Below are 24,641 nucleotides of genomic sequence, written 5' to 3' on the forward strand. Positions count from 1 at the left end.
TAATCTTCAGTTTCAACAAAATATTATATGTTTATTTTAATATTATAATAATCATCTAAAGAGCACAATATTATTTTGATAGTTATTTTGATAGTATTGAAAAATGTTAATTCTTGTACATTGTTATTCTCTGTCTGATTTTCATCTCTTCTAAAAATTATTATTGAACAATGAGAATATATTTTTCTTGATAAAACTGCACAAAGTTATTTTTGTTTAATGTTATATACGTAATCTTCAACATTTCAATATTTTACATTTCGAAAATAAGGATAAATATTTTTAAAACAAAAATGTTCTTTTTGCAAATTAAATAAAAAATAAATTAAATCACAGAGAGTTACTCTATAATCTAATAAATCTTGTTCTACGGATGGAATGCAAATTAAATGTATGTAAAATACATGGATTACATTTGCCTACGAATAATCGCTGATTCACTTTCGCAATTTCACCTTCTTTCCGTATATCCTCGTTTTTCGCTCCACGTAGTCGGCAATAAATAATTGATTTCGAATAAGCTGTGAGTGCGTTTCGCTGTTGCAATGTTGCGAGGAGGTGTAACGATGTCGAAGTTGAGTAACAAGCGCGTCGATACTCAGTTATCGCTGGATAAGATACATCCGCGGATAATGCGCTAAGTAAGACTTTAATTCGCTCCGAAAAGTAGTTAACGCATTGTTTATTAGGAGCTTATTCTCCTAGCGAGATGTTCCCCGTTGTTTCGTCGAAAGAGTAAAATGACACTGAAGCTGGATTAACATAAGCGCGAGGCGCAGCGTGCATTCGTCTCGCTAATGCATTTCTCGCAGCGAGCGCAAGATTAACGTCTACAGGCGGCTGTAGCATTGCGATAAGAGCTATCGCTTCCCCATTTCAAGAGAAGCAATTATATTTTTTTGTCCCCGCGCCATTTCGTAGCCTCTTTTAATAACGATTTGTTATAAAAGGGAAAAAAAAATTAAATTTGACTTCACAATTGACTTAAAGAGACTAATTTAAACAGCATGTGAACCGAGGGCAGAATTTTGTACACGCTACGTGTACAATTTTCGTCTCTACATACAGCCTGCAACAGTCGCATAGTTTAATTGCACAAGAGAATAATAACGACGGGCAGCTGATCTGATAAGTATTACTCGTTCTACAAACTAAATGAGACAGTACGTCCAACGTAGTTAACAAAGAGGCGACGGGATTACATTATGGAGGATTATAAATGCAGCATTTTTTTTTTTCGATTTGTTTCCAAGCGTCTATATTTTCGTGTAAATTTTTGAAAACATTTTAAAATATTAACTTACCATTCGTAAAATAACGTTATGATGTTAATAGTAACCATCTGTGATACCTTTTAGTAACGGTAGAAAATATTTTAATTGAATGGGGTCGGCGGTGTGCGTTAATTCTACGTTACAAGATATTAATTAGTTCGCGATGCACTATTACACAATATCGCGCGACAAAACGAATTACCATCGCTTTGTGTAATAAATGCGTTTAACAGGTGGTGTGGTCTTTTTAATGCATAGGACAACAGAATAATGTTCTTATCCGGGGATTATCTCCGGAAATGAGTTTCGGGCGAAGATTATGCCCCCTTCCCCCTCGCCCTCGCTTTCCGATGCTCTGATGTGTACAATAAATTCGACGAAATAACAGGAAAATCGTCGTGTGGTTTTGGCGCACTTTCGTTGACACGAAGACATATTTCGTTAATGGAATAACCGTAAATTCAATTTGTTACGGACAATTTGCGCTACAACTAATAAAGAAGCACGAATATACTTGCGTACCATCATAAAACTAATTATCCGGACATAGAATATTAGGAGTTTATGCTGCAAACTAAAATTTTTTAGAACAAACTCGGTTGGAATGAAAATGTGCCAGTACATTTCCACCAAGCGAATCTTTGTTAAAACAAAATTCATTAGTCTGTGTTATTAGTAAAATTAAATTGAAAAATGTATTTAAATAAAATTGCGACAAAGAGACTCTTTCTGCCAATGTGTATATAAGAGATGGCAAAATAAAGCAGAATAATATTAAATGCTATATTAAATAAATAAGATAATCTTATATATATTTACGAAATTTTAATGGTGTTCGAATACACGAGATATTGAGAATTTATCTTATGCTTTACAAATGCAAATTTTAATGGAAATACATTACTGACAAGGAATTCACACTTCCAATCGAGTTTTCTTTAAAAAGTTATAATGTTTGTTGAATTTGTAGCATAAAATAAATTTTCATAACCCGTATCGTATATCGATAGGGCTAAGTGCGATTTTTCAAAGTTGCCTGACATCGTCGAATTTCTATCGTACGTTGCTATTTTGGCTGATGATATTCCATCTGGATGCTCAGAGAGAACTTTGATCGGACGCGCGCTATGTAAATTGCCCTACTTTCTCTCGCTCGTTCATCTAGCTTCACACCGTTCGCGTCAGTGTTGTTATTATCTTTTTTTTTATCTCCGTAAAGTCGGCACGATACGATGTTGCGAGAGATTGATGATCGAGAAACGGAGGAAGTAAGCGAGGGAGATGTAGTCTTTTCTCTTGCGCAAGGAAACTTCACAAAATATGTTTCAAAGGGCTTCAAAATCTAATGAATTTACCTCCAGGCGAAAACTGTTTCGCCGCGAAGCGAGTTTTATTCGCCCGGAAATGCGGTTCGCGCGACACAAAAATTAACAGAGCGAAGGGAAGCTTTCAGTCCGGGGACCGTTCGTTCTTCTAGCTTTATAGAGTTTCATACTGCAGATGTATTGATTTTACTTACCGGCAGCATAGAAAAATAGATAATGAAGAGAAGCGTTGAACGAAATAAAAAAGATAGCAAAGAGGAAATTAACTGCAGGTTCTTGCACTCCACTTCCTATTTTGTATTCAATAAAAAGTGTCACTTTTTTTTACTGAAAAAAGCAAATTTATAATACATTAATGTTTGAGATATATATCTCAAATAAAATAACAAAGATTTCTTCAAATCAATTATTTTACAAACTATAGTTACATTTTACAATTGTAAGCAACAAGGATTGAATGCGATGCAAATTAAAAAGACTCAAAGAATGCACTGTTTTTTTTTTTTACATTAAAGAGTAACAATAAACTTATTTTATATTTAAGCTATCAGTATTAAAACGTATTAAGGATATTTCTTTTTAACAAATGTATACATTTTAAAGTTATTAATTATTTATTAGTATGCATTCCTCTTACTGAGAAGAGCTTCATAGATCATTTTTAAATTATGAAACTATTATTTTTGAGCTTTCTCGATAGAAGGAATGCGATGTATTATAACACGAGCAGTATAAAATCATTTATTTATTTCAGCGAGTGACCTGATTACGGAACGGAACTTTGTCCTGACAAAACAAATTACAAATGCCGGCAGCTATTTTTACGGAATAACAAAATTACCCTTTATTCTCAGCGAGGCATGAAAGAGGCGCCGCGAAAGATTAATCAGTGGTTTCCATGAGACCTACTTTCCAGGTTCCGTTTCTACGAAGTTCCCTTCTCTACCTCGTGTTCTACCCTCCATTGAAAACTTTTATCCATTTATAAAATCTACCGTTGTTCGTACGTGTGTGCCCGCTTAAAGGGTCTCCCTATGACAGAAATTACTCGTGGCACGATGTAAACGAGTCTCCTCCGTAGATGGCTAAACTACTTCGTGGAAGACACACGATACACGGCGGAGCAACTGCAACCGACGTTATTCTGTCGACGTGTGTTGTCGGGGGGAGGGGGGGGGGGCAAAATCGATCTTGGAGATATGCGCCGGCTCGACTGCTCGCAAACGGTATTTATCCTGCGTTTTCGCGTGCAACGTCAATAGACATTCATCTACGTTCTGGCGATCAATTATTGGCGCAGCTGTGAAAGGATGCCATTTCGAGTCCGGCCGCTTTTTATTGTAGCACTTCGGTCCCGTTTCAATTTCGTCGAAGCGGGGAGCATTGCCGTCCATGAAAGATTCATAATTCCGATATTTTGTTATCGTACGTGTCTGCCTGCGTCGTGAATAAATCTCCCGCGCGTTTTCCAAGCGGAATTTCCCCTCAAGAAAACCGATTTGCAGGATGAATCGTGCGAATGCATCTGAGCAGGTTGTTTGCAGGAAATCTAAAGGCCTTGGAAATCAAAATGTTCTCACGGGAATGTTATCGTGAATATATATATATGTGCGATCGATTTCCGCTATGCTTATACAGTCAATAAAGTGCCGCTTGCTCCGTAATTACACGGCAAATAACACGTCCGAGATTTCTCTGTGATTATAAATATTATAAAAAATTATGAAAAATATAATTAACACACATATACACGCCCTATAATAAAGTTGAGTACGGATGCATTTCTTGAATCTCTTTGTCGTTTAATTTAGCATCCATAAAGTAATCTCTACAGAATACAAACGCAGAGAGATAGATATATAGATAAAGAGATAGATAGAGATAGATAGATAGATAGAAGAGAGAGAGAGAGAGAGAGAGAGAGAGAAATTGATTGATTGATTGAGCGTTTATTTAATGTTCATGCCCTCTGAGAACATACACTCGTTAAGTAAATAGATGTGATTACATTACATATAGAGTATCATAAAAGTGAGCAAGGAGAACAAACAAAACAGAAAAATAAATAAATAAAATAAAATAAAGCATAACCAGTAAAAATAGAAATAAAAATAAAGTAGACAAAAAGAAAGAAATGACAAGAAAAGAAAAATTATATTGATGTAATTGTAATGATGTAGCGTAGGAAGAGAGAGAGAGAGAGAGAGAGAGAGAGAGAGAGAGAGAGAGGCCATATTGCTGGCCAGAGGCGTTACTCTGTTACTTCTGATAACCCATTTTAACATTGATAACTTCGGGCATTCATGGGTGTGGTATAGACAGCAAGTTCTTTATGGGTTCTGCTCACGCTCTCGCATAGTACAATTTCCATTAGTCTCAAAGGGGAGTAGAAGCTGCCGACGAAATGATCACGCCATAAATTATGCCGTGAGCTTTAACAGCTTCTGATGCATGTGGCGTTACATGAACTAGCAATTTCTATCTTCGTGCTCGCGTTAGCTAAAACAAATTAACATTTAAATTAATTTGTTTTGCATTTGTAGTATAATGTAAATCAACTGTTTAATAAGACAATCAAACTCCCCCGGGATAATTATCGCGATAGCTGCAGTGCGTATCAGCGAAGACATAACACGTCTCGGGCATATATCTCCGAGAAAGAGTGGATCTTTAAAAAAATTGACTTTTAGTCTTCACGAATGTCGATTCGGCCGTAAGCGACTCGAGATTATTCGTGCCGTCGCCACTCGGCGCCGTTTACAAATCTTCCGCGATAAAGTGCGCCACTCCGAGAGAATGGACCGCGTAAAGTCCGAACGTAAAAGCGGGAGAGCATGTCGACTAGGTCGCCAGCAGCGCCGTGCGAAGAGTGACCGGTTTGTGCAGCCATCTCTAACCCCCGCATGCACGAATGCGGGGGTAAGAGAGTGATGCAGGATCCCGTACTCGGATCCCGGCGGAGGGCGCAGGTCAGTTTGACCCAAATGCGGACTGGGTTGGCCGGCAGCCAGAGTGCCGTGTACCCCGGACGTCCCTCGTCGTCGGAGGGCTCAGTGCCAGCCGCCACGCCAGCCCGAATCTTCACTTATATTTTTCCAATGGAATCACCGCGCGGCTGAATACGGCGGCGCGCCGGATATCAATTTTTGAAGCCGATAAGTTGATCGGCTGTCACTCGCTTCCATTAACTTGCAAACCGCGCGGCTGGTTCCTCCTGTGTATGCACTTCCGACTATGCCATTGACAAAGGGACATGCGGTCAGATCAATGCTTCGCGGTCGTGGATAATTTAAACGATTATTTCGCTATCACAATATTTGGATTAATTCATTAAAGTACAGAGTTAAACTAAATACTTTAAATTGAAACGTGTAAAAAACTTTATCACGTGTAATTATAAGATCAATATCGTCAATATTAATGTCAAAATCAATATTAATTATTAGAGATATAATCGAATATGACAAAAATAATGAAAATGTACATTCAATGTACATTTTTTATTCCTTAAAATATATAGCTAATTTAACTAATTAATTAATAATAAAATAACATACCGATATGTGAAAATACAACTACTTAATAAAAGCTTTGATAGCCAAATCTTAATAAAAAAATAGTCAAAATTTGTGCTTTTTATGGAGAAAAGTATTTTCTACTAATTGACTATCATTGTAATTGAAATTTAAGCGTTTATTTAAAACATATAAAGTATTTTTAAGAGCTTCTCTAGATTTTTTGCTATGTTGTAAATTCAAATAAATATCTCTTACCAAAAATAATGTTCTGCTTTTTGAAATAAATTCTATTCTCTGAAGCAAGAATTTTCAATTTTAAAAAATCAAGATAGTGGAACCAATCTGGTAAACCAAAAACAAAAGGTATTATATATTTTTATTATTTTCAAATTTGTTTTTTGGGTATTTGGTCGCTCTATATGAATCTGAGGTCAACATTTTCAAATATTGAGAGTCCAAGAGATGACAGACTCAATATGACTAACAAAAAATTAAAAAATAGAATTAAATTGTTAACAATATTTTCATTGAAAAAGGAAAAAGTATTGAATAAAAATAATATCTTCAAACAAAAAATTAGAATCTTTTAATATTATTATTATTATCAAAATAATCGTAATTTATACTTTGCTCTTTAAATAATTATTGCAATAAAAATGTAATATTTGTCTGAAATTAAAAATTACAAAACTTATAAAAAATTTTATATTCTTGCTTATAAAATAATAATTATTAAATTAATACCAAATTTTTGCATTTTTCAGAAATCTAAAAAAATATCTTACATGACAAATAGCTTAAAGATATTTTTTAGGATATCTTAGGCAACTTCTACAAATATCTTGGAGATATCTTTTATAATTATCCACGAGACTTTGATGTTTTCCGGAATGACATCGTCACTCGCAGATTTTTCACGTATTTTAGGCTTCGCTGCTCTATAAAAAAAACGACGACATTAAATATCAAGTGAACGACCCGGACGATTTGAAATTCGTTCGGATTTACGATCAATTCGACTATATATTTTTTCGCTTCGCTCGTTATCTTCGCTCCGCACTCGTGACCACTGCGATCTTTTCGACCCGCGGGCCACATTTGTGCCAAAGCACACTCTACAACGACGCATGACCTGCTTTTTAAGCAACCCCCCTTCCCTCCCCCGGTCTAAAGTTACGACCGTTCGGCGAACAATCGGAAACTTCCACGAAAGTAAACTGGATCCCGTCAGCGTCGCGCCGGAATCCACGAAATTTTTCGCGGGAGCGCGAAGACGAGGGGAAACGTATGGCACGAAGTCCGTTCGCGCTTTTCTCTCGTCGCCGCGACGAGTAGAGTAGACGCGTGTTTATGGCGCACGAAACTTCCCCCGCGACAAGTTAGCCGCGCCGAAAGTGTCGCCAACAAGCGAACAATCGAACAACTGCCAACTTCCGCGCCGCGTCGATTTCCTCGATTTGTAGTTGCTAAATAACGCTTTCGCCGAAGTACTCGATAACTTTTGCCATTGATAAGAACGTAAATGCCTCTCGGGCGAAATTGAAATTTTCCGCGCTTTTCCTTTCCGTGTAATTACGCGTAGGAATTTACTGTCCGATCTGATTATTACGCGACTATCCCGCTGGTCTCGCGCTGGCACCCTGCTTCTCGCAATTGCTGGAAACTTCAGACCGTTCGGGAGAATAGCGTGGCTTTCAGGGACACTTACGTGTACATATACGTAACTGCGTCGCATCAAAGCAACTATAGTAATTTTCGACGAGAAAAATGGATATAGATAACAATCGGGAGGGTCACGATGATCCTCAATTTGTGAAAGTGCTGGAAACTTGTTTGAAAATGGAAATTGCGGCGAGCCAGAAAATTCTCGACGGTAAGGAAAACGCGGTACTTTAACCAACAAAAGACGTAAAACTCACGCGGGGGAGAGAGAGCGAGTGGAAGAGATCCACAAACAAATGATAATTGTCCATCGACTCTTCAATTTATCTTTGCTGCTGCTTGTTAAGAAAAGAATAATTTGTCAATAATTTCCAGTCAACACAGCGGAAATAAAGCAACTAAAGATTACAATACGCAGCGAGCTCGATAAAAGGAAGGAACTTAAGGGAAAGATGGCGCAGATGAACAAGATTAAGTTGATATTAAATGAGACTTTAACAAGGTACGCGAAGCAATTACCTGCTATTGTACTTTATATTATTTTTATATCTTATATTACTTTATATAATATAATTGCACTTTTTTTTTTACATTTCTCTTGGATTACTCGTATATCGGAATTCCGCTGTGTTTCACAGATTGTACATAAGCATCAACGAGGTCTCCGATAGTTTAGAGACCATAAAAGCAAACGCCGACGATCAGTACAAGCTGATTCAGCTGAGAGCGCAAGAGTATCAGGACATCATTGCTGAATACAAGAAAACGTGGCATGAGTATCGTGTTAGTAAGAAGTTTCCCATTTACTTGTACAATTGCAGAACTTAACCGAATAAATAATTCGTTCTTATAGGCTATATATGAGAGATTTCCACTGGCAAAGGCTAGGAACGCGGCTAAGGTCAATTTGGAAAAGCTTAAAATCGAGTATATGATCATGTCTTACAAGAAAGCGGAAATAATGACAATTATCAAGCAGAGGCGACATATCAACTGGATCCGCATGCGCTGCAAGATAATCGAATTTGTCACCGTGATGTTGGAACGTATGAAATTGGAGGAAAGATTAGTGACGACGAAAGGAAACGTGAAACATCACAGAAATGAATTACAGTCAATCGAAGCCGAGGTCTCTAGACTACGCGCTACACTGTTTTTTTTTTAATATACAAAGAAAAAGAAATTATTATCAATTCCATAATCGTTATCTCATATACGTATAAGCAAGAATATAAACTTTTTTAAAGAATTTGATTATCTTAAATATCATATCATCAGCAAAATATTATATTCTCAATACATTAAAATAGTCATCTAAGAAGCACAATATAATTGTTTTGATAATAGTATTAAACAATTCTAAACTATTAAGATACTGTTATTTTCTATTCAACATTTTTTGAAATAAAAATAAATATATACTTTTCTTGATAAAACTATACAAAATTTCTTCATGTGAGCAAGTTATGTCTATTCAAGGTTATCAAATTCTTTTCACAACATTTTATAATCTCACTTATATATGAAACAATTATATTGTAGATTTAAGATTAATTTTTTATGTATATATTATATATTTGTTATATATAATGGTTAAACAAATATCTAATTCGTCGACTTTCATAGCTGCAAGTATTACGCAGGAAGGAGGAGGATCAGCAAAGACAGAGAAAGCAGAAAATGTTGGAAATGGCACCGCCAAAGATCAATATACCGTTTCGCGAAATGTACGTTCAGAACCAGATGCGCGCGAGGGTGCAGCATCAATGGAAACAGATTCAAGAGCCCTTTGATGGTAAAAATTCATTTTACACTTTATAACACCTCGTCCCAGATAGGACAAGGACATTGATTCACGGATACGCATGCATATGTATGCGAGGTGTGCCCTATATGTTAAAGTCATTTGCTTTTTAGATACCACATCCGTCAATACCTTGTTCCTGGAAGAATTATGCATAAACGAGAACGCTACAGTGTCGCCCGAGCGAATGGACATAGATACGACACACGACAATAATTACAATAAACCTCCTGCGGCCGACACGGAAATGTCTAATTCTAAAAGCGCGATTGTTTCGGATAACGATAATACGAGCCCCGCTTCGGTAGCGTTCGATACGGAGCCAAGTGCTGAAAAAGCGACTTCGGTAGACAGCGACGTAGAAATGAAAGAGACTCATCACGACGAGATACAGAAGTCGCAAGAGTCCGTTAAAACGCAACCAAGCTGCTGTACAAAAGAAAACCCGCTCAAGCATAACATCGCGAAGAATCCACAGAACGAAATTGAAGCAAAAAGAATCCGACTTCAAAGGCAGGACAGTAAGAGGAGTATCAATAAAATAACTACCCCTCAGCCGTCAACTATTGTTAAAGAAATGAGTTTGGGAAAATCCTCGCCCCGGTCGGTTCCGAAGATTAAAAAGATAGAAACCGTACATTACAATATTACACCGTTAATACCGAAACCCATTCAGCGCTCGACTGTCACCGCGAGCAGTATGTTTTCTCCGATTATGCATTACGAGTACTGTGACAGCAATATGAGTTCCTTTGATCAGGATTTTATGTCAAAAGGTTATAATTAAATTGCTTGTCCTTTATAATGAAAGAAATTAAAATATATTTATTTGCAAATGTGTAATAAATTTTATATATTATTTTAAATATAAACATAGTAAATCTCTCACTAAAACAAATTTTCTCGTAGGTGCACCATCATTTTACGAGGAATCTCTGTGTAATTATAGGTTATCTCCGACTTCTAATTTATCAATTTGTCCTGAAGAAGACGTGCCGATGACTCCTTTCTCGAAATGTACAGTGCAACAGGATAATAAACCTGACAAGACATCTAACGAAAGGACATCGCGTATTAAAACTTTTTTATCTCAAATTATTCGCTGCGATTAATTTTACGATTTTGAAACTCTCTAATTTTTAATTTTCACTTTTTCAGCGTTCGATTTTAGTGACTTTACGAAGAAGGCCAAGGATGACTTTTCATTGTTTTAATGAAAAAGGAAAAAGATTATTGTTTAAACGGATTAAATGGCTTTTATATATAATCCTACACGATAATTTCAATGACGTATTTCAAAAATTCAGTATATTATATATCTTAAATTGTGTTACATTAATCAAACAAAACATATTATTTTTCATATAACGTAAGATAAGCACCGTTATACGTTAATCAAGCAACACATTATTTTTATTATATAAATTCTGTTACATCGATTAAGCAAAAATATATTATTTTTTATCATTATATTTCTAATTGTATCAAAAATAAAGAATTGATTTATATAATTTCTATGTGTAAAACATGCTGTTGCTCGAATCTTCATTGTGTTACTTGAGATACTGAGATTGTCGAATTATTACTGAAGAGTTAACAATGTCTGTGTACTCCTAATGTAAAGTTAGCAACAATTATGTACTTTCGAAGTAATTTTGGACTCTTACAAGAAGTTAAATGACTAATTTTGTATACAGGTGCGTCTCCGGCGCGTAGATATCAACGGCGACAACTTTGCGGTACCTATATATTAAATAAATGCTTGCTCAACGAGTCGCGATTATGTACTCACCGCGGGAGTTTCGGTCTCCTTTACGCGAATATATGCCGTGCCCTCGTGCAATTTTGGCTCCCGTGCAATTTCGCTGGAGAGCGCCGAGCGAGTTACAGCCGTTTACTTCCGCCGGGAGAAGCGGGAACCGTAGGAGAAATAAGATAGAAAGGAAGAGGAATCCCTTCATGCTCCTTCTGTCTACAGGTGGAAAAAGAAGGAGCACTTAAATTTTGTAAAAATAAGCTCTTTAAAGACCCACTTTCTGCACTCGCTTTTTGCGAAAACACTGTGACTCGCGTGTAATCACACCGCGGATAATGTACGGTAATATCCCGCAATGCCTTACAAGTTTCTTAATTACTTCTGAAATTCTTATTGCATTTCCGTCTCTGATGCTCCCGTGACATGCAAATTTCACTTCAGGAGGATGTTAATTTTAAAAACAGGAAAAAAATTCGACATCTCTTAATTACTGTTATACATTTCATATTCGCATTAATTTCTTCGCACTGTATTTCGCTTTTAAATTACTCGTAACAGACAATTTGTCTTGTCTCGTATAGTGATTTGCCTTATCTTCCGGTGTATACGTTTAATAAATTATTTCTTCATGCAAACAATGTCCAATTAGGCAACGAAGAAATAAGAATGAAGATTCCAGTATGGGAGTGTCAGTTAGTTGGACTCCTTGCCGATCCTTCTTCGGTAATTGGCAGAAAAAGTATCAGCCACGTGATATGAAGGGTAACTTCTTAATCTGCCTCTTCGCTGTCCTCCTCAGGTCTAATCGTATCAGCCGGTGTAATTGATATAAATTAACCTGCTCGTTCGAGCGTTTCATTTGTGTCGCAGGGAAGAAGAATACGAAAGTTTGTTATTACCTGTCGTAACTTTGGCGAGCCGCCTTTTCGCGGGGAGCCGAGGAGGAGACTCCTAGTCGAGAGAAATTGTGTCCTTTTATAAGCCAATGTAACGACGGGAGGCCGACTATCAAGCTATTTTATTTCAAAAGTTTCGCATTGAGGTACGAGAAAGATAAATGGGACATTTAATGGCGCAATCGTCGAACCGTCGTCTTCCGCCGCGTGAGAGGACTTTAATCGATCGATAACATCATCTAGAAAATTCTTAGTCAAGTTCGCACTTCGAGTAATCGTTTCTCTATTGCCCGCGGAATATATCATTATATTGTATATTAAATTGTACAACATGCTCTAAACTGTACCATGTATAATTACAATGATTCTTGTACTATTTTATATAATTCAGCTCAGGTATATTATAAAACTTTAATGCACTACACAGAGGTAAAAATTAATCACTTAATTTAAAAAAAAATTAATTAATCCAGGAAATTTTTGACAATTAAGATACAAGACTTAAGTACAGGAAACGAGGAAAATTATTATTATAGCTCTATAAAGATATGATCGAAAAATTGCGGCTTTTCTCGTCCGATTTCGACGTCGCACGAAAGCATTGCGACCTCTTTTTGCAGGACGATTTTTCTTTCTCTGGTCCGTACAATACCTGGCTTTACGGATACGTGACTAGAATGTTTCGCTTGTGCCCTCGTACGAGATAACTCGCAATGTTCTTCAGGCAACCCTTTCCGTCCCGACGAAACGCTCGTCGTTACTCGGCTGAAAGTGGAAACTTAGTACATTCGTAATGTACATTTATTAACTCTGCGCAATGCCGCGTATATTTTGTTAACGAGGGAAATTCGCTTCCTGCAATCGAATGTTCTTACACCAATGAACCCATTTATGCATTGCGACCCGTTCTTACGCCGCAGGTGGTAATTTAGGTTAATTACTTCCTGCACAGAGTTAATGGTGTCTTTATAACTTGTTTAAAGTCTACTGTTTGTAATGGGGTTGTGTCCCCCCTCCCCCCCGACACACACATATACACATATATATATATATATATATCAATTAACGCAAATAAGTGAATAAGGAATATAAATCACGAAATAATTGACCCTCTCAGTAAATAAGATCACTCTTCGACCCTACACTACAGTTCTTACAAAGAGACCGAATAAAATAATAGACACAGTTTACAAATGAAGATAACATAACAAATTGGAATATTATACGCTGTATTTACAAATGCGTGATAAAATTTTGCAGTTTCGGAGAATTCATTCTTGTCAATCCGGAAAGCTCGTGATGTTCAATCTGCTTGCATTATCACATTACTCTATAGACTTCAGGTCGGTCGAGGACTATAATCGCCTATCAACGAAAAGGCATTAGCGACGCGAACGAAATCAGAAACATTCACGTTTTGCGACAGAGTCCATTGTCTCTCGCGCAAATAAAGGAATATGTCCACGTTGCCAGAAGTAATTTCCTGCTCGCGCTGTCGTCGTACACGCACCGTGTATAAACGCATCTCGTAACTTGGGTTAATTACAAGCATATACGTGAAGCTGGAGACTTTGGAGAGGGATGGGTTGGTTGGTTGGTTGGTTGGATTGGGTGGCTAGCTGGTTGCTTTTGTACGAAGTGCCATCGAGGTGAAAAGGGGGATATACAAGGCAGGAGTATTCCATCGTGCACGCGGAGGATTTAGGCAAAAACCCCCGGTAGATTAAACGGCTACGACGTCGCTGATGGCCTAGCCGGAGTATTCAGTAAATTCCGGCAGCCATGGAAACGTCCGCCGTGTATTTTGGCAAGCGTTTTATTGTGCGCATGTGGTGCGAGGGATGGTTTTCTTAGGGTGAAGAGCCGAGTCGAGGATTTACTCGAGACCCTTCTCAGTTACCGCACGCATCTGCTTAAATTGTAATTGACAGTCGGGCGGATTCTGTGTAGTTTGGCACGGAAAGAACGATTCTGTTAAAGTATCGAAAATTTTAATAAATATACATAAATCTGAAATATATTGGACTATTGAAAAAATGAGAAAAAGTTTTGACATCCATCAACTAGCTTAAAGCATCCAATTACTTCGATAGACTAGCATAATTATTTTCAAATCTGTTCTAATTAAATTTTTAAGTGTACTTTAACGTCCTTTCTTTTTATTTTATATAAAAATGTATTTTTGAAATTTATAAGAAAAAGATTAAAAGATATGTGTTCTATTTTCATACACGGAGAAAATTTTAAAGTAAAAATTACTATGTACGATAATAGCCACAAACCATAAGAATAAATTTCAAAGAGTTATACCATAAGTAGTGTAAATTATATTCTAATTTAATGAAAAACGTAGCAAAAAAATTCCATAATATCTTCCTCGGTTCGAGCTTACTATTTACCATTGTAATTTTTATGATAAAATTTTCTTGGTGTATAATTTGAAGTTTGACAATAATGTAACATGCAATATACAAGAGCATTTTATTAATGTTTCTTAAAGTGTTTAATCCATTTTTTAGAGAGAATCTTTAAAATTGAACTTAATTCATTTAACATTTAAACAAAGATGATTTACAAATTATAAATGATTGTATGAATACCAAAATTTTGACAGGTAGACGTGGCAGTTGGCACCTTTAATAGATATGGCGAGAAAGAAAAATAAATTGCCCGAAATTAGACGATGTCGAGAAAAGGTGGACACGCATACGTATGACTAAGGGACGAGGCCGTTTTTTTGCGACCAAATTGTCCGCTGGAACTGCTCTATTTTATCACGATCTGTCGATAACAGCCAGGTCTGACTAAGGGGAGCGTCTCTCTCGTCTCTTACGTATAGGATCATCTCGCCGGGCACGTCGTAGATTCTTGCGAAATGAAGTGGCTGCTGTACTTGCCAACTTTGCACGTTCAATTTTTCTGATATGAGACACTAAATTGCTAAACTATCTCATTTTCATAAATTGGCGATATGACTGTTCCGCGGAATATCAGACGCGGTTCCTTCCAAGCAGATCCAATTTAATAATCGCTTAATACGAATAAAATTTATTTATCTAACGCATACAAAACTGCTGCTAAATGTCTGCAAGTAAATAATAGCGGGGAATTATTTGCGTCAATTGTCGAGAACGGTGTTACAGCTTTCTGTTACAGTCAATTCACCTCAACATGAAGAACGTTTCGTTAAAGTGACAGTTGAACATTTCAGTCCGTACCAATGTATTTTTATTGACAATAACACTGCATTTTGTGATCCTTTTTTTCACTCGCTCGCAAAGTGACAAAGACACGGTTATTGGACAAAATGTTTATCGATACTGTCGATCTCACCACATCGGCGAAAAAGAGATTATATTTGTACAAACGTTTCTTTGTTCATCATGATTAGTTTTGATATCCGCAATGCATTTCTGATTCTCATATTTTGTGAAATAAAAAACAGCATCACGTGTATAAGACTGTGTCGCAATAGCAAACTGCTACACAATAAAATATTTATTTTTTTCATGATTATTAATGGTCCACGAATTTTTATTTTTACGGGCTGTTTACGCGGAAACACCTGCGGCGAAAGAGATATTAAAGTATTGCCACAAATATGATTCCATACGCGAGTATTACGGTATCATGAATGAATTATTTTGCAGATAAATAATTGCAGTATTTATTCTTTTATGTAAAAGCTTCGACCTGCTTTTAAGCTCCATCCGGTCAATTTGCTACAATTGTAGTTTTATTTTGTGCCCATTCTGAACGTGACTTTTGCCATCGCGGCTATGTTACAGCATCGTCTACGCCGCATTTATTTTAAATCGGCAATATTCAATCGTATTATATCAAACTTTTATAAAATTTGGCAGTTGAATATTTGCGAATATATGGCGCTGCGTGAAATATCACGCTCCTGTCAACGTCTTTCTTTGAGCGCCGCGTTGTAATATCACTCTTGCAACGTCGGTGGAATTTCATTCTGTCTTTACACACGTTGCGAAGCTGCTACGATGCGAGGCATCGACTGATTCGTCGGCGGGGGTAGGAGAGAGGGTCGGCGTTTCTAACGAAGTAGAAATTCCTGCGCACGCCAGCCTTTACCGGGAAATCGCAACGAGGCACGTTTGGAAGCGGATATCGAAACTATACCCGCCCGAGAACAATGAAGGGATCAATTGCCGTCGTAGAACACCACGGCAACTGGGAATTGAGACCAAAATACTCGCGGTTGCGAGCTCTAAATGGAAGATGTTTGATCCGCGATTCGGCCGCTCGCCCTCGCGCACACAAATCGGATTAGTTCGCGGCGAAAAAAAACATTTAATTAAAGTGTAAAAGGGAATAAATTGTTACTGCAAATGCAATTTTATTTTTAGACCATTAATACGTAAGAAGCGATAGACTCTCCTTAATATTAAGTTTCAACTTCCTTAACCGAATTAGAAAGCTCGTGTCGAACTTCCCGTTAGCTCCTGAAATTTTCTCTCTACGCGCTTTCTATCGTTCTCTCAATGAACGGGAAACATTTCAAGAAAATGAGATCTCTCGGATTCCACTCTAATTTCAGCGATTCCCGATCCATTCGTCGTCGTCGTCGTCGTCGTCGCGGTTTCCGCCTTAGCTCGTCGAGTGGATATGCATTTGTCGGCGCGTTAAAAGCCCCCCTTTAAACTTAAAGCCTTCTGCGAGCGACAAAACCAGAAAACGCAAATGTTTCTCACTCACGCGAGCATGGACGCGTCTCGTCGCTCCCATCTCCGCAATCGTCGACAACATTGCAGACTTTGTTGAGGGCGACGCAGTGCCCGTTGGCGCACTGAAACTCGCTCTGCCGGCAAGAAAGCACCGTCGTCGCCGTGAGGATGCAGGTGCAAACGAGCCAATGCATGTCTGAAACAATATAAAAAGCAACGTGGCTTAGTATAAGTAGAAAGAAGAACTCTTCGCGCGCTTATACAGGATCTGAATTTTTCATGTGACTTAAAAAGGAAGCTACAATGACCATACGTCCTTCACTTTAGCCGTCTTCTAAATTTATTTTATTCGTTTTAAATTCAAATTTATTTTTTTATTTCGAAAATATTGCGAGAAATTCTTTTCTTGTTTGCAAATTTGCATTGTATTGCCTAATGTTGTAATAATAAGGGATCTTTTTTCCAAAAATAACAAATTTCGTGTTATGTAATATAATTTGTTTTGTCTTTTGTTAATTATGTGTTTTAATCTTTCCACTAAAATTATTTAAATTAGATCCGTTTTCATTTTTTATTGTTTCAAACTTACTTTAGATTTAAACCAAGGTTTTTTTCCAACCGGTTTCAATTTTGTAATGAGCAGACTTCTGACAATCAAGAGGTAGTTTGGAACCATATAGAAAAAAGTTCTAAAATTTTTAGGTTTGTTTTTATTTTCTCTAAGAAAATATAACCACCACGGTTATACAACCATCGTTGCATAACCAAAATGTATCTAGATTATAATTATACAATTCTTTACACGATACATAATTTTCATTGCGTATAATATTTTTATACGTACAATAAATTACATTTAATTATCATAATGCGATATAATAATATATTATATATTTATATTACAAATTACGTATATTAACTTAAAATAATATTTTTAGAACCATTTTTGAAATTTAAACGAACCTTTAGAACGTAACTCCTCAGCTTTTTGATCAAACAATTCTTTTGTAAAAAAATATTTGTCTGTCAAAATTCAAACATAATGCTGTTTGAATTTTGTGAATCAATAGTCAAACGAATCAGAGAATTGAAAGTTAGCAGAATGAAAGTATATTTGCACGGAAAATCAATGTAACGGAGTTTTTTTTACATGCAATATATCGTTCTGCGTTACAATTTGAAATATGCTGTTCGAAATCTGTTATATTGTCAGAAGCGAATTTCGTTTACTTTACAGCATGTAACTTTTTACTAGATAATAGTTAAAATACTTAAAACTGAGTCTTCAAGTTTTTTTAATTAAAAAATTACATTGATTGATGTCAATTGTTAATATCAACATTACGAAAGAATGCAGAATAAAAGAGGTGATTTTACATTTCGTTTATTGAACTCAATTCAGCTAGTATTATAACGAGAACTTGAACGTCGCACTCGGCTGGACGTCTGGGATTAACAGAGTTGCTACCACTAGCATAAAAATATTATTGTTGCGGTGATAAAGTTTCGAAACAACGTGAACGCGCAACTTCGTCCCTCGAAGTTAAATCGAACAGGAACACGAAGGATATCGGACCACGTTCTCTCGATTTCCGGCGTCGCCTGAAAGCGTCGTTCACCCAATTGAAGAAACTTTCGCTAGGTATTCTCGATTCCCCAATGTAACCTCTGCTATGCGGTCTTTGCTTTTTTTTTTCCTTAAAAACTCCTAAAACTGAGATCCTGTCGAGCACGATAACTGATCAACTATTTCGCTAATTACAATATTACGATAGGAGCAAATTTTGCAATTCGCTTAAACTGCAATTATTGCTTTTTATAAATACACAATAAAAAAATATAAACGTATAAAAACCAGGAAAATTTACAGCTAGAGGAAAATCTTTTATTTCAATAAACTACATCAAACAAATATTTCATTAATAACAATATACAAAATATCAATGTTTTCATATTGTAAAATATGATTTAAAAAAAATCTCTTATTTCGCAAATCTAAAATAATTTAAAAAAATATAATATTTGTATATTACATAAATCTTCTTCATCATGAACTATATAATACTAGTTTGCGTATATTCCCTATTATCTACCCTTTATCCTGAAGTCAGTACTATAATATTATAATCTTTTCTTGAGCAGATAAGATGAAAAGATATGATTTTTCTTTTCGTTCAATCGGCTCGATGCGTAGCCAATTTCTACCGCCATATAAAGAGAAAATTCAAGTGCGAGATAAGAAAAGAAACGATTCGATATTCATGGAATTACGAAGAGTAAAGCAAGGGAAAATCAGACAGACAAGCAGGGAAAAAGTAAGTTATTGTTGAGGCGCTATGGTATACATTCTCGCCTCTTCCTTGTCGCGCGAAAGTTACGCTGAATAAGTTTAAATGTCAGGAAATATGCAGAGAGCCTGGAAGAAAGCAGAAAAGTTTTGCGAATGTCGCCTGGTAAGAAGGCGACTCATCGTTCACATCGATCTCGATGCTTTTGAGTGTTCTAAGTCACTTTCACATTAAAATTATGAGAATTCAACGCGGTTTATCTTATATAAGTTTAATCCTCTATCTTTTTTTTTCATTTGTATCAACAGCTCTGGCGAAATTTTGTGCTTAAAAAATTCCCAAAGATGTGAATTCTAATTCTTAAATATTAAAATTTTTAAAAATTACAAAAATGTGAAACTACAATATTTTACGAGCACTAAAAGATGATTTTCTGTTATTATAATGCATATTTATATAATTTTCAGAAAAGTTTTATTTGAAATTTTCTTTTTACGGTTATAGAGGCACAATAAACATTTTTCATAAAGTCTAAAACGGTTTACTATCGAAACTGTCGTTTCAGCGCTAAGTCAAGATTATTACTTTCGAGTTTCGCGAGTTTATATCATGCGTGTCACCGACTTTACGTCAGATGCTATATATATAAGGAATAGAGACGGGAAATTCTCAAGATATCTCCGAGACATTGCATCGAATATTCAAACGTTTAATGCGGGATTCAAGCTTCCGCTGCGTCAGTCTGTGTCTTCGCACTTTTTTATCCTTTTAGCCGCCAATTTCGCAGGGCGAATTTCACGAGACAACTCGCGTGTCATCCTTCTCGTCACGAATTTCCAGAATTTCTAGCAATTTCCTATAAATACCTCCCATCGCGGAACTTTAAACAAAATTAATCTCTTAATGGCGGCACGCGTATAAACGGCGCAGATAATACAAATAAATTTAACAGCGAAAACAACTTTCGAACTGAGTAATCTATTAGATTAAATTTTGAATTGTTATTATTATTGTGAGTTCTACACAGAATTTATGTACTTTCTGAAAGTAATTCGATTTTATTTGCACGAAGAATTAAATATTATTTAAATTATTAATAATTAAATGACATTTAAAATATAAAATACATAATGGCAGAAAATTTGACTTAATAAGTAATTGTCATGGTCTAAAATACGGTAAAATATTTTAATATTGTTTTCATGATACAGGAAACTAATCGTGTCACAGTCTTGTAAGACATTTAACTCATATCTGTTTACTCTCATTAGTGATCTGTTTAACGACGTAACGTACGTGGGTACGATGATGTTTACTACAGGACAATTAACTACAGGACGAGAGTCAATTAATTTGTGGCCTTAAGTGGCTAAGTCAACATTAATTAACGATTGACACGTTACGTACAACACCTTACAGAAACATAAAATAATTGATTTTTTATGTTTATTAATTTAACAGTTGCATACTTCATTGATGTTGTAAAAAAACAAGACTATTAATTAATGTATCCGTCAGTTAACTTACGCGAATTTTTTTTGTTTGCTAATATTCTTTTCTTTTACAATAAGTGCGAATATATATGACAATGTTAATTTGCAATCAAATTTATTCGACACGCAAGCGTAGCGCTCCGTTTCCGTTGTTTTCGCTTTTCGCGGAAAAATCTATGGCCGTATAATTTACATAAACAGCGGGTTACTATCGAGACCGTTTTAGCGATGCAAATGATGAGAAGCCGAGGGATGGGAAATGAAAATTGTGCGCTCTCTAAAGCAGTTAGTTGCTCTTTTTGAACGACATTTGGACATTGGTGGTGATGTTCAAATTACGACGAATCCTCGAATTAAATACCTATGTAATACTTTTTTACTTATAAATTTATTTTTAAGAAATTTATTTTTATTGTTACACACACAAAATTTCAGACATATATCATATGACATTTAAAATAAACAGCATTTCTTATGTATTTTTCTATCCCAAGTGTTTTTTTCTATCCCAAGAATCTTCGAATTTATTTGTTGTAACTGTCTAAGAAATATTTATTTTTTTAGAATAATATCTTAAGAATATAATATCAAGCGATTAATGGATTTTATTTATCTCACGTTTTATATCTCATTTATAACCAATAATAAACTTTCAAAATATATTTTAGTGTTGTAATTTAAAGTAGTTTTTAGTAAACAAAATCATGAATAAAAAATATTGAGATAAACAGTCGATTGAATAGAAAGGCAATTTTTTATAAGTTTTATACAATAACTATTGTGAGTATTGATCTTGTTTCCTAGTTCGTACCATAATTAACGTTAGAGTCAGTACTTGCTAAAGATAGTGTCTGATCTACTGAGAAGCCTACTGAGACAAGCATGAAAAAGACTGAAAAGCTCCTGTCATCTATGAGACAGCATTAAGCTGAGTCATTTCCGCGAAAAGAGGGTGCTTAAATTTTAAGCTTTTGACTGCCGCTGTGATTTAACTATCATCTTACATACCTTTTAACATTTAGTTGCATCAATTTATAATTTTTTCTTTATTCTTTTTTTTTAAGTGATATACTAGTCCAACAGAACATCTTTTTAAATAGTTTTTAAATCTTTAAAATAAACCTGTTAAGAATAAACCTGTAAACCAATTTAACAAAATTCGAATCGCTCGCCATTGTTTTCACGTTTTGAAGAACGCGGCATATGGACCAAACAATGTTAAACTTTAAATGTGTTTTCCTCAAACTGTTTTTCAACTTTGTGCAAGACTTTTCTCAGAAACTACTAAACCGATTGACTTCTGCCTTGAAAGAAAATATCGTAATACTTATGGTCAAAACTAAGATTTTTTAAATGGTTTTTAGTCATAAAAGTCGGAAAAAAATTGCAAAATTTTGTTTCTTATTAATTAATCACAATTTGTTCAATATTGCGATAAATGATTTATTCTCTTCAGTGATAACCATATTTGTGTAGAAAAAAATAAATCTTGTATTGTTAGACACAATCTTTGAAGTTATCCTATCTAAAAAAAGGCATGTAAAGTTAATTGCTCGCATTTCTCGAAGATCATTGTTGTCGCTTTTCCGCGATGCCAATTGGTTCTCTCGCTGCACTTACTTCGTGTTGCAAGAGTAGCTGTCATTGCAATTGAATTTTGACAGCTGTCAAATTTGTATAAATATTATCTATACATTTATTGTTGTAATTTATTTTTAAAAGGTAAAAAATAAAAAGTTAAGTAGCGCGCGCGAAGCACGCGTCTGTGGTGTCTAGTGGTATATAAACTTGAAATATTTTTTATATTCTTTGATAATAATGGTATAAATATTTATTTTAAATATTTTTATAAATGTTTATCATAATTTTTTTAATACCTGACAAACTCAGACATAAAAATATGTAAAAATAAGTTAGCTTCCGAAACGGACCAATCTCCAATTTAGTTCAAATTTTGGAAATTTCATTTAGTGAAAAAAAAACATATGCAAGGATTTTTAGCGACTCAAAAAAAATTTTTTTTAATATCGGTAAGTAGGAAATCCATAATTTGTAAACAAAAATTTAAATGTGTGTGTGTGTGTTTGTGTGTGACCACAGCGAAGCAACGTCTTTGTTTACTTTTTTTATGGGTGTACTTGTAAAATGAGTAAGTGTTAATTCCGTTACCAGACATTGTATTGAAAACCTGCAAACACATATGAACTTTACTTTGTTTGCAGTGTGCACATGGATTAGCGACTTAGATGGGGTGCGTGCGTGAGTGAGTGAATGAGTGAGTGAGTGAGTGAGTGAGTGAGTGAGTGAGTGAGTGAGTGAATGAGTGAGTGAGTGAGAGTGAGTGAGAGTGAGCGAGGAGTGAGCCGGGAGTGAGCCGGGAGTGAGCCGGGAGTGAGCGAGGAGTGAGCGAGGAGTAAGCGAGGAGTGAGCCAGGAGTGAGCCGGGAGTAAGCCGGGAGTGAGCCGGGAGTGAGCGAGTGAGTGAGCGAGGAGTGAGCGAGGAGTGAGCCGGGAGTGAGCCGGGAGTGAGCCGGGAGTGAGCCGGGAGTGAGCGAGTGAGTGAGCGAGGAATGAGCCGGGAGTGAGCCGGGAGTAAGCCGGGAGTGAGCCGGGAGTGAGCCGGGAGTGAGCCGGGAGTGAGCCGGGAGTGAGCCGGGAATGAGCCGGGAGTAAACCGGGAGTAAGCCGGGAGTGAGCCAGGAGTGAGCCGGGAGTGAGCGAGTGAGTGAGCGAGGAGTGAGCGAGGAGTGAGCCGGGAGTGAGCCGGGAGTGAGCCGGGAGTGAGCCGGGAGTGAGCGAGTGAGTGAGCGAGGAATGAGCCGGGAGTGAGCCGGGAGTAAGCCGGGAGTGAGCCGGGAGTGAGCCGGGAGTGAGCCGGGAGTGAGCCGGGAGTGAGCCGGGAATGAGCCGGGAGTAAACCGGGAGTAAACCGGGAGTGAGCGAGGAGTGAGCGAGGAGTGAGCGAGGAGTGAGCGAGGAGTAAGCGAGGAGTGAGCCGGGAGTGAGCCGGGAGTGAACCGGGAGTAAGCTGGGAGTGAGCCGGGAGTGAGCCGGGAGTGAGCCGGGAGTGAGCCGGGAGTGAACCGGGAGTGAGCCGGGAGTGAGCCGGGAGTAAACCGGGAGTAAACCGGGAGTGAGCGAGGAGTGAGCGAGGAGTAAGCGCGGAGTGAGCCGGGAGTGAACCGGGAGTAAGCCGGGAGTGAGCCGGGAGTGAGCCGGGAGTGAGCGAGGAGTGAGCGAGGAGTAAGCGAGGAGTGAGCCGGGAGTGAGCCGGGAGTAAGCCGGGAGTGAGCGAGGAGTGAGCCGGGAGTGACCCGGGAGTGAGCCGGGAGTAAGCCGGGAGTGAGCGAGGAGTGAGCGAGGAGTAAGCGAGGAGTGAGCCGGGAGTGAGCCGGGAGTAAGCCGGGAGTGAGTGAGGAGTGAGCCAAGAGTGAGCGAGGAGTAAGCCAGGAGTGAGCCGGGAGTAAGCCGGGAGTGAGCCGGGAGTGAGCCGGGAGTGAGCCGTGAGTAAACCGGGAGTGAGCGAGGAGTGAGCGAGGAGTAAGCGAGGAGTGAGCCGGGAGTGAGCCGGGAGTGAGCCGGGAGTGAGCGAGGAGTGAGCCAAGAGTGAGCGAGGAGTAAGCCAGGAGTGAGCCGGGAGTAAGCCGGGAGTGAGCCGGGAGTGAGCCGGGAGTGAGCCGTGAGTAAACCGGGAGTGAGCGAGGAGTGAGCGAGGAGTAAGCGAGGAGTGAGCCGGGAGTGAGCCGGGAGTGAGCCGGGAGTGAGCCGGGAGTAAGCCGGGAGTGAGCGAGGAGTGAGCCGGGAGTAAGCCGGGAGTGAGCCGGGAGTGAGCCAGGAGTGAGCAAGTGAGTGAGCGAGAAGTGAGCCGGGAGTGAGTCGGGAGTGATTCAGGAGTGAGCCAGGAGTGAGCCAGGAGTGAGCAAGTGAGTGAGCGAGAA

At 37.5% G+C, this 24,641-nt stretch overlaps 2 protein-coding genes across 2 annotated transcripts in view; one reads left to right on the forward strand and one right to left on the reverse strand.

Annotated features, from left to right (window-relative positions):
- Positions 1 to 22,322, reverse strand: part of LOC105834388 — a 35,311-nt gene extending 12,989 nt beyond the window's left edge. The window contains 1 exon segment of the mRNA XM_036294438.1: positions 16,955 to 22,322. Coding sequence (XP_036150331.1) covers positions 16,955 to 17,117 — 163 coding nt within the window. The 5' untranslated portion in view covers positions 17,118 to 22,322.
- On the forward strand, positions 6,862 to 11,033 carry LOC114255276. Its single transcript, XM_028193569.2, has 8 exons — positions 6,862 to 7,990; positions 8,155 to 8,281; positions 8,418 to 8,562; positions 8,633 to 8,908; positions 9,406 to 9,574; positions 9,697 to 10,359; positions 10,493 to 10,654; positions 10,742 to 11,033. Exons 1-8 carry the CDS (start codon positions 7,885 to 7,887, stop codon positions 10,795 to 10,797), a joined length of 1,704 nt encoding a protein of 567 aa, XP_028049370.1. The 5' UTR covers positions 6,862 to 7,884; the 3' UTR covers positions 10,798 to 11,033.
- Positions 22,323 to 24,641: the final 2,319 nt, after the last annotated feature.

Source organism: Monomorium pharaonis, unplaced genomic scaffold (assembly GCF_013373865.1).
Source record: "Monomorium pharaonis isolate MP-MQ-018 unplaced genomic scaffold, ASM1337386v2 scaffold_239, whole genome shotgun sequence".
Lineage (NCBI taxonomy): Eukaryota > Metazoa > Arthropoda > Insecta > Hymenoptera > Formicidae > Monomorium > Monomorium pharaonis.

Coding starts and splice junctions, on each gene's coding strand:
- LOC114255276 (XM_028193569.2), top strand. CDS start 7,885: ATGGATATAGATAACAATCGGGAGGGTCACGATGATCCTCAATTTGTG. Junction 7,991..8,154: donor GAGCCAGAAAATTCTCGACG/GTAAGGAAAACG, acceptor AATAATTTCCAG/TCAACACAGCGGAAATAAAG. Junction 9,575..9,696: donor GATTCAAGAGCCCTTTGATG/GTAAAAATTCAT, acceptor TTTGCTTTTTAG/ATACCACATCCGTCAATACC.